The sequence below is a fragment of the Carettochelys insculpta genome, chromosome 1 (genome assembly GCF_033958435.1).
Source record: "Carettochelys insculpta isolate YL-2023 chromosome 1, ASM3395843v1, whole genome shotgun sequence".
Taxonomy (NCBI): Eukaryota; Metazoa; Chordata; order Testudines; family Carettochelyidae; genus Carettochelys; species Carettochelys insculpta.
In genome coordinates this window covers 319,775,570-319,792,691 of record NC_134137.1, presented here as the reverse complement: position 1 = coordinate 319,792,691, position 17,122 = coordinate 319,775,570, and the positions used below count along the sequence as shown (strand labels likewise).

The 17,122-nt window shown below is 46.3% G+C and overlaps 1 protein-coding gene across 5 annotated transcripts in view; it reads right to left on the bottom strand.

Moving 5' to 3' along the window:
- Positions 1-14,946: 14,946 nt before the first annotated feature.
- Positions 14,947-17,122, bottom strand: part of RPAP3 (RNA polymerase II associated protein 3) — a 52,281-nt gene continuing 50,105 nt past the window's right edge. For all 5 annotated transcript variants that reach the window (XM_075013951.1, XM_075013960.1, XM_075013969.1 and 2 more), the window contains one exon: positions 14,947-15,372. In XM_075013951.1, coding sequence (XP_074870052.1) covers positions 15,287-15,372 — 86 coding nt within the window. In that variant the 3' untranslated portion in view covers positions 14,947-15,286. The remainder of the gene's footprint in view (positions 15,373-17,122) is intronic.

Sequence of the window (17,122 nt, the reverse complement as noted above, 5' to 3'; positions counted from 1 at the left end):
CTAAAGAGGAGGGTGAGAAATTGTTCTCAGTGGTGTCAGATGGCAGAACAAGGAGTAATGGTCAGAAGTTGAAGAGGGAGAGGTGTAGGTTAGATATTAGGAAAAACTTCTTCACCAGGCGGGTGGTGAAGCATTGGAATGCGTTGCCTAGAGAGGTGGTGGATTCTCTATCCCTTGAGGTTTTTAAGTCCAGTCTGGACAAGGTCCTGGCTGGGATGACTTAGTGGGGGCTGATCCTGCTTGAGGCAGGGGGCTGGACTAGATGACCTCCTGAGGTCCCTTCCAGCCCTATGATTCTGTGATTCTGTACCAGCTCAGCTGCAGGAGTTGCTGGGACAGTGCCAGAAGTTGACACAGAACCGCCTTAAGACTCCCCTCCTGATTTTCTGTCAGGGTTTACTCTCTTAGCCTTACTCTTTCCCAGGAAAATGCAAAGGCAGTGGGGCGTCTTCCTCTGCCTTCACAGGAGTTGTTGATTTGCAGCACCACACCTCCTGGTCCACCATTGAGACTGTGCATTAGAAGCGAGAAGGAACAAGTCCCTCCATAAGGTTGGTATGTGAGACAGACCAGACCCCCCTCACTGTGTTTCGCCTGCAAGCTGACGCAGTTTCCCAGGGGATGCGTCGCTGTAATGCCCAACAGCTGCTAGGAGCCAACAGTGAGAGTTGAGTGGTGGGTGAGGACCAGTGCTTCCGTCCGCCTGAAAAGGCGCAGCTGCCGGAGAGTCAAAGGTACACCCTCCACCCCAGACACCCCATATTCCCCAGAGCACCCAGTAACCACGTGAAAATGAACAGGAAATAGTGCCATTTTCTCCATCACAGCACTAGCATAATCATGGAGCCTGAAATGCTTCCAGTCATTGCACACACCATTATGACAACTTCATGAATCGTCCTGCAATTTTTCTGTCGATTAGAAAGTGTGATGATGGTAGAGTGTGACAATGAAGGTTTTGAAGAGGAAATCTTTCTACTGTGGTCTAAGAACTCACAATTGCTGGCTGCCCTGACTGCATTGCTGACAGTGGAGTAGCAGTTTTGGACTTGTGAGACCAGCACACACTGGTGGGACCACATCATCCTGGAGTCCTGGGATGATGAGCAGGGTGCAGAACTTTCACATATGCAACTCCACTTTTTTGGAACTTTGTCATGTGCTGACCCCCGGCCCTAAAGTGCAGCAACACAAGAATGTGGCTGGGTTTAACAGTTCACATGTGCCATCATAGCTGTGTCTACACGTGCATGCTACTTCGAAGTAGCGGCACTAACTTCGAAATAGTGCCCGTCACGGCTACACGCGTCGGGCGCTATTTCGAAGTTAACTTTGACGTTAGGCGGTGAGACGTCGAAGTCGCTAACCTCATGAGGGGATCGGAATAGCGCCCTACTTCGACGTTCAACGTCGAAGTAGGGACCGTGTAGACGATCCGCGTCCCGCAACATCGAAATTGCTGGGTCCTCCATGGCGGCCATCAGCTGGGGGGTTGAGAGATGCTCTCTCTCCAGCCCCTGCGGGGCTCTATGGTCACCATGGGCAGCAGCCCTTAGCCCAGGGCTTCTGGCTGCTTTTGCAGCAGCTGGGGATCCATGCTGCAGGCACAGGGTCTGCAACCAGTTGTCAGCTCTGTGTATCTTGTGTTGTTTAGTGCAACTGTGTCTGGGAGGGGCCCTTTAAGGGAGCGGCTTGCTGTTGAGTCCGCCCTGTGACCCTGTCTGCAGCTGTGCCTGGCACCCTTATTTCGATGTGTGCTACTTTGGCGTGTAGACGTACCCCTCGCAGCGCCTATATCGATGTGGTGCTGCGCAACGTCGAAGTTGAACATCAACGTTGCCAGCCCTGGAGGACGTGTAGACGTTATTCATCGAAATAGCCTATTTCGATGTTGGCTTCACGTGTAGACGTAGCCCATGTGTCCTGTGCTCTTCCCTGGATGCCTGGGGAAGGGAATCCAAGGGAAAAAAAGGGGCTGCATGTTAGAAGAAGGGGAAGTAAATAAGTTAGAGACTAAAGAGTAATCTGGCTTCAGGCCTTGCTTTTAGTTTGAACAGGCTGAATAAGCAAGCAAGAGAGTGTAAGTGAAAGCAAAAGGCTGCAGCCATCTCCTCCCCCAGCTGGTAGCCTTGAAGATAAGGGGCTAACAGAGCAAGGGATTGCTATGGTAACCAAGAAGCGCTAAGGGAGGACATAGAGTAAAGAAGAGACTCAAAGTCTGAGAAAGAAAAAGTATCCATGGCCAAAAGTAATCCTGTTTCTTACTGCTCCCACCAGGAATAGAAGAGGTGGCCTCATTGCCCCCAGAACAAACATGACAGCATACTGGATTGGTTGGTATTGGTTGTACTGGAGAAGGGCACAACAGGTATAATTAAGTTTGCCACAATAAGAGAGAAGGCAGAAAGAAGCTCTGTCTGCATGTGGATCTAGGGGCCAGGAAAAGAATGGGATTCTTTCTGCACATCGAACAGTAGTTGTGGGGAGGGGAAGAGGAAAACTATCGGCCTGTAGAGATAAGCCCAACTGATGTGAAGGGCTTCAGAATATGGTTAAATTCTATTGGAGTACAGAGATATTCCGGCTGGCTTTGGAACATGCTTGCTTAGTTAGCCTCAGTAAACTCATCCGATTGCCTGCAGATTGGACTCTGGACTGTTATTTTCCAGTGAACTGTTAGAGCTGAGAGGAAGGAGGGAACTGGACACTTACCAACCAACAGCACCCATATCACAGCCTCACATGCTTTTTAACTGAGGGGAGGAGGAGCAGATAGCAGAGATGCATATTTCACTTCCTTTGCCAGGACAGTTCTCTTAAGATAGCGTTCGTAGGAATCTACTAGGTGATATTCAACTTCGACACACTAACACGTGGTTTGAACCAGGATGGAAAATTTTTAGGTCATTATAGGGGCTCTTTTGCATACTTGGCTTAATCTAATTCTTGACTCCCCCCATCCCGCCTTCTGCCCCTCTACTTTCTGATTTGGTCACCTTGATAATGTTTTTCTGATTTGTCATTCATACGAATATAGAAGAAGAAAAAAAATACTTCTCAGATTTATTGCTCTTCTAGCAGAGTTCCTAGATCAATCCTGATGATGCAAGGAGTTTCCTATATGGAATTTTTGCCTTGCAAGAGACAGCATAGTAAAATGTTTAAAAATAAAAGCTACCAAGATTCCTTTTTGTAACACTGAAAGAAATTTTACTCTTTGTGGTTAAATTGAAATATCCTGTTAGAAAGGAAAAGGGCAACTCCCATTAAAGGCTAAAACTTTTGTGTTTTTCTTTAAAATGTCACACAGCTTTTGAATGATCTTTAAAAACAGTAATATTGCAAAACCTGCTTTGCTTTTTTATAATTGAGCTAATTATAAGTGCTGAAATAAGTGTGTAGCTACAGAAAAGAAATATAGTAGATGTTTAAAAAAAAAACACACCAAGCCATTACTTCTTAGAACAATGACTGCTCCACAGGGGGCAGAGTTTCAAGCACACAGGCAGTGGGATGCCCATTTCCTCCTGACATCAGTGGGTGCTGCCAGGATTGTCCTTTACAATCCTCTGGCAGTCCATAGGGGCACTTTGACTCTATCCTTAGTGTCTAAATCAAAGCCAATTTATTACCGACATAGAATCATAGAACACTAGGATTGGAAGGGAACTTGAGAGGTTATCGAGTCCAGCCCCCTGCCCTCATGGCAGGACCAAGTACTGTCTACACCAACCCGATAGACATTTATCTAACCTGTCCTTAAATATCTCCAGAGATGGGGATTCCACAACCTCCCTTAGCAATTTATTCCAGTGTTTGACCACCCTGACAGGTGGGAACTTTTTCCTAATGTCCAACCTGAACCTCCCTTGCAGCAGTTTAAGCCCATTGCTTCTTGTTCTATCTTCAGAGGCCAAGAAGAAGTTTTCTCCCTCCTCTTTATAACACCCTTTTAGATACCTGAAAACTACTATCATGTCCCGCCTTAGTCTTCTTTTTTCCAAACTAAACAAGCCCAATTCTTTCAGCCTTTCTTCATACATCATGTTCTCTGGACCTTTGATCATTCTTGTTGCTCTTTTCTGCTCCCCTTCCAATTTCGCCACATCTTTCTTGAAATGCGGTGCCCATTCTATTATTTTGATTTAAACCACTGCCTCTGCCATCAGTTTCTGAGTGCCTGATGTCTAGAACTACTAAAAATGCACGGTTCTGTGGAGGCCAGATTTTTGGAAGAGGCAACAGAAAAGCAGAGCAGAGGCAGGCAGGGCACGTGAGATTATTAGCGTGGGCAGGGGCAGGAGAGGTTTCAGAGTTTAGCAGGGGAGGCTAGAGGAGGGATAGCAAGATTAAGAAGTTTCATTGGATTGAAAGAAAGAAGGTGCTTGAAACCAGTTTATCTGCAGTTGCTCAAACAGAACTGACCACAAGCATACTTGTCTTTACTGCTCTAAAGGTTAATAGGGTTGGAGGCCGAGCTCTGGATTATTATTGGTAGATTGACAAAAGAACTAAGCCATTGGTCATTTTCTGACTACTGAAGTTTTTCCCACAGTAGATCTGCACTACATTATCACTACAAGTGATACTGGAATGATAATATCAGAAGGAACCAGCGGGGCTGACATCTTTGCTGGGCCCCTAGGCAGGCTGTGGAGGGACAAGCTCTGTGCTCCCAGAAGGGGTAGGGTGGCGGGCAACTAGTCCTCAGGACCACTTGGCCAATGCCCTGTCTCTCCCAGGTACCCCCCATAGCATCATGGCACTCCAGCAGTGATTTAAATGGTCTGGGGTGCTGCTGAGGTAGTGCCTAGAGCCCCTGCCCCTTTTCCCCCTTGCCCTGTCGGCAGGCCAGGAGAAAACCAGTGTGGAATAGCTTTGGACTCACTGCTGACTGGGTGGACCTCTGTTGCTAAGAGGCATTGATTCAAAACATGCAGGAACAATGGCTGAAGACTTCACAAATGTTTTATTTGATTGTGTGGGAGTCTCTAAGCTGGTTGGATTTCTAATTAACTACTGAACACACCACACAAGAAAAAAAACGACTAGCCTTTCTGTAGCTGCTGTTCTTCAAGATGGATTGCACGTGTCCATTCTAAATGTAGGTATGTGACTACCCCGAGCACAGTAGCTGGATTTTGTTTCCCTTAGCGGTATTCATCAAGTTGGCTCCTTGTGATGGTATAAAGGATCCTTCCAACCCCCTGTTCCTTCAGGCTCTTCTCACTCTTGGATTCGGAAAGTGGGGTCAGAGACTGGGGTTTGGAATGGACATGTGCAATATATTGCAAAGAAAAACAATGACAGAACAGTTTTGTTTTATTTTTTTTTCTTTCAAGTGCTTGTGTATATCCAGTTCAATTGGGTGACTCCCACGCAGCTGAACAGGGGATGGGATCACAAGGAAAGGCTGACGGCAAGGTAGTGTGGCCAAAATTGGCCTCATCTCTGGCCTGATGGGTGGTGGCATAGTGTGTTAAAAACAAGTGTACCAAATAGCAGACTGTTGCAGTACAGTTGTCCTGAACATGGATTTGTGCAAGGAAAGTGGACAAGGAGGACTGTGATCATGTGGAATGAGTAGTCAGGCTAGCTGGAAAGGGGATGCTGGAAAGTTGATAAATGTGCCTGAATGCATGCTGTGATCCAGGGCAAAATCTTCTGGGCGTAGATTGGAAGACCTTTCCTTCTCTCCCATCATTATGAACAGCTGAGTTGATCTTCAAAATGGTTTAGCTCTCTAGATACTGAAAACTAGGAGGCCTCAAATATCCAGGAATGGAGCCACTGTCCTCTTGCGTCACATTCAGTTGTAGGCAGAATATAGGCAGGAAGATTGTCTGGCTGTACTGGAACTGTGCAACCACTTTTGGGAGGAATACTAGGTGTGGACATAGCTGCCCTTTATCCTTAAAAAAATCATATGGGGACTCCAATGTGAGGGAATGGATAACCAAAAACCTTCTAGCAGAGGTTTATGGCCACTATGGTGGCCACTTTCCAGGAGAGGTTAAAACAATGAGCACATTGCTAGTGGCTCAAATGGGTGAACTGTAAGCTTTAACAGGATGAGGATTAGATCTCAGGGAGGAACTGACTCTCTTATCTGGGGGATATAACCTCTCCAGACTTTTAAAATGGATAAATCACCTCCAGTGAAAAGACAGACTCATTGTCAATCTTGGGACAGAGGTCCAAAATGGTCACTGTATAAATTTTGAAGAAAGGGCCATACCCTGTTACTTCAGAGGCATAATGTATTCCAACATGAGTTGCAGTGAGGACTCTATAGGCAGAATTCCACACTGGGAGATCTACATGGAGAATTGTTTCCATTTTGTAGTGTAAGCAATCCTGGTGAAAGTTTTACTACCACAACACTTTACGGACTTACTGTGAGGAAGCTTGCTCCTCATGATTCAGACATGGAGCTTCCAGGCTGTTAGATAAATAGAGCTGAGGTTTGGACAGAGCAGCCAACTGTGGTCTCAGACTATCATGACCAGATGTTGCAGGAATGGGGTCTCCATTTTCTGTAAGAGGCCTAAGAAGGTGGCAAACCATTGTGGACTAATCCTCCTTGATCTTCATCAGAACCTTGTGTATAATCAGATAGGAAGAAAGCTGTAATATAGGTGATTTGTCCGTAACAGCAGGAAGGAGTCTGTAAGAGGCCCTGTGCTGTGGCCCCTCTTCAGAAGAAGAATTAGTGACATTCTCTGTTGTTGCATGTAGCAAACAGATCTGTAAGAGGAGTGTCCCTCCTTTGGAAGATGAGCCTTGTGAGGTCTGGTCAAAAGGACCATGCATGGTGAGCGAAGAAAGACTTGCTGAGACAATCCACCAGTTGGTTTTTGTACTCCTGGGAGTTACGATGTTTCTAGGCAGTTTGAATGTGCTATTCAGAACTCCCACAATTGGACTGTTTTGTGACATGGGGGTAGGGATAAAGAGTGAACTCTACCCTGGCTGTTGATGCAGAAAATGGGATAAAATGGATACTCCTGCACAGACCATAAATTGTTCAGCCACCATATCAGTGAGCCAAGAACTTGAGTGGAAATCATGAGCACCAAGTTCAGATGGTGCTGCAAAGGTGACTATACAGTGACCAGCCAGGCTTGGGGAGGCCTGAGACATAGCTCGTTTATTGCATAACATAAATGCATAATGCCATGTGGCCTAGGAACGGAGACATTTCTGAGCTGTTGTGACCAGGTGGACCTAGAAGGACCTTATCGGGACCATGATTGCCTGAAACTCTTCTTCCAGAAGCAAGAAACTTGCCTCTATGGAATCTAGAATTGCCCAGATGAACTCTATCCTTTGCACAAGCATATAGGTGGATTTCTGGGTGTTTGATGGGGTGATATGGATGGAAGGTTGATTGGGAGAGGTGGAAGTTGGATTCCACCTGAGCACTGGATCAACCTCTGACTAATCAATTGTTGAGGTATGGAAAGACGTGAACGCCCCTTTTTCTGAGGAAAATTTCCACTCCACACCATGTATTTGGTAAGAACTGCTGGAGTGACCAGCAGGCCAGACAGAAGCACTGTGAACTGGAAGTGTACTTGTCTCAGGATAAATTTGAGGAAACTTCTATGACTTTGGGGTGGGGTAAAAAGTCAATATCTGGATGTCTTCTGGCTCCAGAGGGCATGGTGGAAGCCAAGGAGACCACATGGAACATTAAGCTCTTGAGATAGGGATTGAAATGAGGTAGGTCTAGCATAGGTCTGAAACCATTCTTGTCTTTTTGGATTAGGAAGAAACAGGAATGGAACACCCTTGGTGTCCACATGTTTGGAGGCAACCCATGTTCAGGACCACAGCAAAGTAAAGGTCCAAGGAGGCATGTGGGCAGCTAAGACAGTGGGAAGAGTAGGATCCAACTTCAGACTGACAAGTATAGTGATGTGGAGACCATGGTGTTGCTGACTCCCTCAGTGCTGGTGACTGATGACATGAAGAACCCTGTGATGAGGCTACCATAGGATGTTTTCTCCTACAAGATGACCTGGGGTACCAGGTGGTAGCTGGGGTATGGTTCTATGCTGTTCTACATTACCAAATTCTGAACCTTAGGGGTTGTAGGAACAGTAATGAAAACAGGTCCCTGTCTGTGGGGAAGGAACAAGTTATGAGCTACTCAGAAAATCTAGATGTACACAAATCCATGGGTCTGGATTTAATGCACCCAAAGATACTGATGGAATTGGCAAATATCATTGCTGAGCCTTTGGCTGTTATCTTCAGAGTCTTGGAGATCAGGAGAGATCCCAGATGATTGGACAAAAGGCAAATGTAGTGCCTATCTTTAAAAAAGGAAAGAAGGACAACCCAGGGAACTATAGACCAGTCAGCCTTACCTCAGTCCCTGGGAAAATAATAGAAGGGATCCTCAAGGAATCCATTTTGAAGCACTTGGAACAGGGGGAAGTGATCAAAAGGAGCCAACATGGATTCACCAGGGGCAAGTCCTGCCTGACCAATCTGATTAGCTTCTGTGATGAGGTAACAGGCTCTGTGGAAATGGGGAAGTCAGTGGACGTGACATACCTCGACTTTAGCAAAGCTTTTGATAAAGTCTCCCACAACATTCTTGCCCATAAGTTAAGGAAGTATGAACTGAATACGTGCACTGTAAGATGGATAAAAAGCTGGCTTGATGGTCAGGCCCAATGGGTAGCGGTCAATGGCTCAATATCTGGGTGATAGCTCGTTTCAAGTGGAGTGCCCCAAGGCTCGGTTCTGGGGCCGGTGTTGTTCAACATCTTTATTAATGACCTGCATGAGGGACTGGATTGTACCCTCAGCAAGTCTGCAGATGACTCCAAGCTAGGGGTAGAGGCAGATATATTGTAGGGTAGAGATAGGATCCAGAGTGACCTAGATAAATTGGAGGATTGGGCCAAAAGAAATCTGATGCGGTTCAACAAGGAGAAGTTTAGAGTCCTGCACTTTGGACAGAAGAATCCTAAGCATCGTTATAGGCTAGGGACCGACTGGCTAAGCAGCTATACAGTGGAAAGGGGCCTAGGGATTATGGTGGATGAAAAGCAGTGACTTACTTGTTCCGTAACTGGTGTTCTTTGAGATGTGTTGCTCTTGTCCATTCCAAGTTGGGTGTGTGCTGGTGCATGTGCAGTTGCTGGAAGTTTTTTGCCCTGGCCAGTAGCCCTAGGGTCGGCGCAGTGCCCCCTGGAGTGGTGCCCATATAGTGGCCCATATACGCACCACCCGACCTGCCCCTCGCTCAGTTCCTTCTTGCTGGCTACTCCAACAGTGGGGAAGGCGGGAGGGTATTGGAATGGACATGAACAACACATCTCAAAGAACACCAGTTACCAGGTCTTGGAGTGATGTGTGAATGCAAGCCGGTGCCTAGGAGGCAGGGTAGAAGCCCCAGACAGAGTGTAGGACAGCCCTACCCACTGCAGCATCTTCCTGTGAGTGCTGCGTCAATGTGTAATGCGCTGAAAATGTGTTAATGGAGGACCAAGTGACCACCCTGCAGATATCCTGGATAGGGACCCTGGCCAAGTACGCCACAGAGGATGCCTGTGCCCTGGTAGAGTGTACTCTAATCATGGGGGTGGACCCCTGCCCTTTTGTAGCACTCCATGATACAGGCCACTATCCAGGAGGAGATCTGCTGAGAGAAGACTGGGAGCCCCTTCATCCTATCCACCACTGCAACAAACAACTGTTGAGACTTTTGGAAGCGTCTGGTCCTGTCCATCTAGAAGGCCAGCGCCCTCCGAACATCCAAATATGTAAGCTCTGCTCCCTAGGAGAGGTATGAGGCTTTGGATACAACACTGGTAGGGTGATGTCTTGGTTAACATGGAAGGGGGAGACCACCTTTGGCAGGAACGCCGGGTGGAATCTCAGCCTGACCTTATCCTTGTTGAACATCGTATAAAGCGGGTCCACTGTCAGGGCCCTGAGTTCTGACACCCTCCTGGCTGAGGTAATGGCCACCAAGAACACTATCTTGTAACTGAGGAATAAAAGGGAGCAGATGGCAAGAGGATCAAGGGGGGCAGGCACCGTAAATTTAGACAATACCAAATTAAGGTCCCACATCGGCGGGGTGTGTGTGTGTGTAACTGCAGTTTGACTCTATCCATTCCCTTCATGAACCTTTTCACCACAGGGTCTGAGAAGACGGATGACATCCCAGGTCCTGGGTGAAAGGCATAAATGGCTGCTAAATGCACTTTCAGAGAGGATAGTGATGCCCTTCCTGGCTCAAGTACAGCAAGTAGTCTAGAATACTTGGTATTGGGGCTTGCCCTGGGGATTGTCCCCTCTGGGCTGCCCAAACAGCAAACCTTTTCCATTTGGCTACATATCTTGCACTCTTGGAGGGCTTCCTGCTGTTCAACACTACTTCCCTGACCGGTTCAGAGCAGGAAAGCTTGATCGCTCTCAACCATGGAGCTTCCACAGTGTGAAATGTAGTGGAGATTGGGGTGCTGCAGTCTCCCCTCCTCTTGCGTGAGCAGGTCTGGGTGTGATGGAAGTGCCATTGGGCTGCAGAGAGACATCTCCAGGAGGGTTGAGTACCAGTATTGTAGAGCCCAAGCAGGAGCCACCAGGATGACCGATGCTCTGTCTGACCAAATTTTGAGTAGTGTTCGGTGGATGAGTAATATTGGAGGGAAGGCGTACAGCAGAGGACCCGACAAGCGTATGTATCTGCCCAAGAGCCTGGGCTTTGATTGTGGTAAGAGTAGAATGTCTGGCACTTTGTGTTGAGATGGGTGGTGAAGAGGTCTACTTGGGAATTTCCCCACTTCTGGAAAATTAAATTCAGTACTTCCGTGTCTAGCGACCACTCGTGGTCCATGAAGGACCTGCTGAGACAGTCTGCTAGGGAGTTGTGAGCCCCAGGTAGGTAGAATGCTTTCAGGAGAATCTGGTGCTGGATGCAGAAGTCCCAGAGCGCCAGGGCCTTGAGATACAGGGGGAAGAGCATGCACCCCCTTTTTTGTTTATAATACACCCCTGTGGTGGTGTCCATGCTGACTGTGACACACCACCCCTTTAGGTCGTTCTGAAACACCTTGCATGCCAGCTGAACAGCTCTGAGCTCCCGCACATTTATGTGGAGCTGAGCATCGTTCTTGCTCCATAGGGCTTGTGTCTGGTGGTCCCCCCAGTGCGCTCCCCAGCCCAAGTCTGAGGCATCTGTGACTAGGGAGACGGAGCACTGAGGAGGACTGAAGGGCACTCCCATGCATATCAACCGAGCATCCAACCACCAGTGTAGTTCCACTAGCACTCATGGGGGAACTCTCACTAACTTGTCTATATTGTCCTTGACAGGCCTGTATACTGAGGTGAGCCACAACTGGAAGAGGCGCATGTGCAACCTGGCATGCTGGACTATGAACGTGCATGCCACCATGTAACCCAGCAGCCCGAGGCATCCCCTGGCCATTGTGGTTGGGAGCCTGATTAGTTCAAGGATGCAAGACATCATGGCTTGAACCCTGCTCTGCAGCAGGAAGGCCCTGGCTTGCCCCACATCCAGTCAGGTGCCCACAAATTCCATGAGCTGTGTTGGGGCTAGCACTGACTTTGCCTCATTTACTATGAGGCCTAGTTTGTTGAACATCTGTTGTATCAGCTGCACTTGTCGTTCTACCCAGTGCTGCGATCGACCCTGGATCAGCCAGCAGTGCAGGTAGGGAAAGAGGTGCACCCCTTGTCTGCGCAGGAAGGCTGCCACTACTGACATACATTTGGTGAAGACCCTAAGGGCTGAGGAAAGGCTGAACAGGACTGTGAACTGATAATGGTCCTTCCCTACCACAAACCAGAGGAAACTCCTGTGAGCTGGATAGATTGCTATGAGGAAATACGCATCTTGTCAGTTGAGAGCGGCAAACCAGTCCCCTCATTCCGGCATCAGGATAATGAGGCCCAGGGATATCATATGAAACCTTATCTTTCTTACAAATTTGTTTCAGTTTCACAGGTCCAGTGTTGGCCGCAATCCCCCTTTTGCTTTCAGGATTAGGAAATAGCAGGAAAAAAAACCCCTGTCCCTGGAAATTTTGTGGGAATTCCTCTATAGCCCCGCTTTGTAGGAGGGACTTTACATCCTGCCTGAGCAGTCTTGTGAGGGGGTCCCTGAAGAGGGACAAGGAGGGAGGATGGGAAGGGGGTTAAGAAGAAAACTGGATAGCATATCCCTTTTCTACCATATGGAGGACCCGCTGGTCTGATGTTATGTTGCACCATGCATGGTAGAAAGGGAATAGGTGGGATGAAAACAAAAGTTGAGCTGGAACTGAGGAGGTAGCCGGTGTGTCGCTCCTGACCGCCCCATCACAACTGTAGTCTAGACCCTGGTAGGGGTTTTTGATGACTCTGGCCCTGATGCCCCCTATTGGAGCGGCCCCTTCTCCTGCTACCAACCCTATGTTGTTGTGGGGATTGCCTGAACTAGGGTCTCGGCATAAAGTGCCTTTTCTGGGTTGCTGGTGGGTGTAGCCCCAGTGAACATAGGGTAGACCTTGAGTCCTTCATACTGTGAAGTCTCATCCATTTTCTTAGAAAACAGGAAGGACCCCTTGAAGGGAAGGTTTGTATAGACTGTTGCACCTTGCAGGGGAGCCCCGAGACGGGACATGGCTATACCAGATGCCATGACCCTGGTGGCCGCATCTGCTGCATCTAGTGTGGCCTGCAGCACTGCTCTGCATATGAGTCTCTGCTCCTGTACCATAGCATTAAACTCAGTCTTGCTCTCTGGTGGGACTAGTTCCACAAAACGACCCATGGAGCTGGCCATATTATAGGCATATCTGCTAATCAGGGCCTCCTGGTTAGTTATCCTCAACTGGAGGCCACCTGTAGAATAAACTTTTCTACTATACAGGTCCAGTCGTTTAGCCTCTTGGTTTCTAGAGGAGGGGCCCTGAACTCCCTGTCTTTCCCTGGTGTTGGCCTCATCCACCACCGGGGAGTCGGGAGGAGGGTGGGTGAACAGGTGTTCATTATGCCGGGCTGGAACAAAGAACTGGTGCTATTCTTCCTGGCTGTGGGCAGGGCTGAGGCCAGGGTCTGCCACACCGTCTTTGCCATGTTGACAATTGTCTTAATGGGCAGTGCTACCCTAGTAGGACCAGAGGCTCACAAAATGTCTGTGACTGGGTCCATTTCATCCCTGCCCACCTCCTCCTGTAGCCCCCGCCTCTGTGCCACCCTTCTGAGTAACTGCTGGTATATCCTTCCATCCTCCATTACAGGGGATGCTGAGGACCCAGCCAATGCCTCGTCTGGGGAGGACAAGGACGACAGCCCTGCGCCCTCTGGGACCGCTAGCCCAAGGGTTCAGTCTCTTCTGTTTGAGTCCCTGGCACTGTGGTCTGTGATGCCATGCTCAGCGCCTGGGGTAGGGGGCTCCATAGCATTGTCTGCTGTGGTGCCAAAGTGGGATAGGTTGGCACCTGGGACAGCACTGACCCTGCGGGTGCCAACACCAACACCACCATAGGTCCCAACACCTGCAGGGGCAGTGCCCACATCTGGGTCGGTGCCGACTGCCCAGGTGCTGGTGTCAACGGCGGTGCCGAAGACTCTATGGGTGCCTCCTGCTCTTGTGGAGGCGCCCCCAGCGATGTGGACAGCACCGATCTTGGTGCCTCGGGAGAGCCAGGTGCTCTAGTTGGGCGTCCTACAGCTTGCCCCTGTGCCTTGTGGATTGCCCACAGAATCCAAAACGGTCATTGGGGGCACCTGTCCAGACTCCAAATCACACGACGTTATGCTAATGAAGCGTGGGGAATTTGCATCCATTCCTCATTAGCATCTTTCGCTCCGTATATTAGCATGCCACTTCTGAAGGAAGTGGCCTGTGTAGAAACAACCAGATTCAATCAGCAAAATATCCTCTCTTCCTTTAAGTCAGAAAGAAGTGTAAATTTTTACTATGAATGCTATAAGCCTCCTTCATGATTATGGACAAGGCACTTACCCCTCCATAAAATAGCACTGCTGGATAAAGTCATCGATATATGCATTCCTAAAATGAATGACGATTCCTGCTGACTTCCAATTTCTTATTGCTTTACCAAGGTCAGCCCAAGATGAGAGGAAACTGGCTTGGAATGAATGCCAATAAGAGTGGACCATACTTCCAAAACTGTGCCAGAACATGCAACTAGGGATATAGTTCAGCTCCTTTCAACTACACTTCACCTCTTAAAGGCTGTAAATACATCATTTACCTCTTTCTGGGTAATCAGACAGGAGGAGAGGCTAAGGCTATTCATGCATTTGTTATCCGACAAGACTTTCTCACAAATGTATCTCTCAACATTATTCCATCCTTTGGTTATCTTCATCTGCATTACTGTTCTACTTAAAAGGCCTCAGAAAAAAGTCCAGCTGATGCAGAACCATTGGCCCAGCTTGTAAAGGGATGGATTGACAGGACGACATTAAGAATTGTGCTCTTGGTGTGGTACAATAGACATTCATATTTTTATACCTTTTCATATAGCCTCAGGTGTAATTCAGGGTCCTAATAATTATTTTAAAAATCTTTTTTTGTTTGGCAGCTAGTTATTTAAGAGAGCCTCCTTTTGTATTGTTGCAGTGGTTGAAGTTCACTGGGCATTTCAGCTTTCAGTGCCTAGAATTCAGCTTTCTGAAATCAGCAGTAGGGCAATCTCAGCTAAAGAAATTTGGAATGTACTGGCTAGATCTCAAGTTTGCTAAGCATCACGTAATTTTCATACATACCATCTATTTAAAAATACATTTCTCAGATAAAATGTACTACTTAAATTTAGCTTACGTTAAAATAAGTTGTACCAGTCAATTTTGGTACTTTGAATTAACACTGTGCAGTTTATTTCCCAAAATAAAATTCACACTCATCTTTTAATAATCGCCAAGTTAATCATTCTTACCAAAATCTGCAGTTGATAAATAATTAACTTTATTTCTAAATAACCCATAGTCCACTGCTCTAATCCAGCAGCTCTTTCTACTCAAGTGGACTTGCAAGCCCAAGGAGAGTCTTACTGGAAATAACAGTGCTCTGAAATAATGGACACAAACTGCAGAACTGGGACAAAGGCCATTATCCTTTCTAATCACTTGCCATTTGATTATGTCTGGTATTTCATTATCCACAAATATAACTTTATGGATGGTAACTCTTCCACTGACTTCAGGACAACTTGCTCAGAGAAGAGAGACAGAATCAGACTAGTCTACATATATAAATGTGTTACATCACTAATCTTATTAAATGCTAAACACCGTATTTCTTCTTCAACTCTTCAACAGAATTATTCTCCAATCCTGATTGGCTTATGTGACTGAACAATGCATGTGCAGCTGTAAGAGAGGATAAAAATCAACATTACTTTTCATTTTTAGGAGACTTTCAGACACATAATTAAAAATAATGTCTGTAATCTTAAAAATCACAATCAGTTATAGAACATAAATACATCTTATCTTGAAACTGTCAACAGTTTAATATATCAACTGGATTTGAAAGCACAAATCTCAATGGTAATTAGTTGCAATGCAATACTGTTCATAAAAAACTAAACAGGAAAGAAAAAATCCACAAATGGCAACGATAAGCATTTTTGTTTTGGGGCTCTATACAATAAATAAAGGACCTTTTACAAGCAGTTAGCAAAATAGCCCCATAAGTTGCTCAAACAGGTGCGTACTCCTGATCATAAAACCAGAAAAAACAAACAAGACAAACTTTCTTGCCTTTATGCTCTTAAAAACAGAAGGCATAAAGTTTGTGTCAGAAGTCATACAAAATTGGCATAAAAATAAAAGCTGTTTATTCAAAATTTAAGTTGTAAAAAAATTAAGTAAAACACAAAAACAAAAAAACCCACTAGTAATGTGAAAGCATGAAAATGTCTTTTAGAAGTAAACTATTTGTCCAAGAGGCTCATATGTTTTTATTATAACAAAAGAATGGTAGCTGTAATGAAGTTTAGCTGTATGTAGTCATTACTGCATTTATTTTTTAAAAACGTCCATTTATCAGCAATGGATGTCATAGGGCACCAAACAGCTTACGCGTATAAAGCTGGCGGTATCAGTCCAGATCTGAAGTAGACAAATATTCAAACAAGTACCTCAAAGGGCTGTATGAGGCAGAAAGAAATAACTTGTGAACTAGGTGAATTGGTCTGTGAAGAACCAATATATACTTGCTGAACAATTCAGATTGGCTTGATATATACTTGCTGAACAATTCAGATTGGCTTGCAGTGTCTCTGCATAAATGTGTTCTGTGGCTAAAGAGAAGATGTTAACCTCTAGGACTGAGAAATATAGCACCTGTTTGAACACTAGCTAAAAATAAAATCAACTGAAAAAACAGACATGAGAAAAACGATTACATGACTAAAGTTCAAAAGATGATAAAGGGAATCCAACTGAACCTGATTAATGTAGCACATAAGAAAACCAATACTGAAGAAAATGATTTTAACAAATAGCAGGGCAAAATTCTCAAGGTGGGTTATAGCCCTTTTTGTAACTCAAGTGGTGCAGGAGGATCATAATGTAGCTGCAAATGATCAGCAGGGATTCCCTGAAGTGCAGGAATTCTGTTGAGAAGTATTTGTGCTTTCACAGGCCCTGTGCCATATACCCCACAGCAGAAGCAAGAGGGACTAAAATGCTGGGGGAACTGAGGTGCGTCCGAGGCAGGGAGGAGCTCTGTCATGGCAATTATACATTGGCAGAGTATAATAATGAGACTTTTCCAATGGCACAAGTTAGAGCTGCCACAAAGCAGCTTTAAGTTACATCACCGCTGAGACCAGCTGTGCACCAACCTTTTAGCCCACCAACCTTCTCTTGTGCCAAGACAGAAACAAGGCACAAAAGGCTTGATATTACACCGATGGATAAATTCTAAGGTGGCGGCACTCAGTATTGCAATTAGTAACGGAGTCTGACTCTACAAGATTTTCTTTCCAAATGTGCTTTAGTGACAATCAAGTATGACATCTTACATATTTGTACTATATTGTGCCCAATTAACAATTGCAGCTACCGTGGTTTGTATACAACATTTCTACTACATAATACTGCAAAAGGCAGT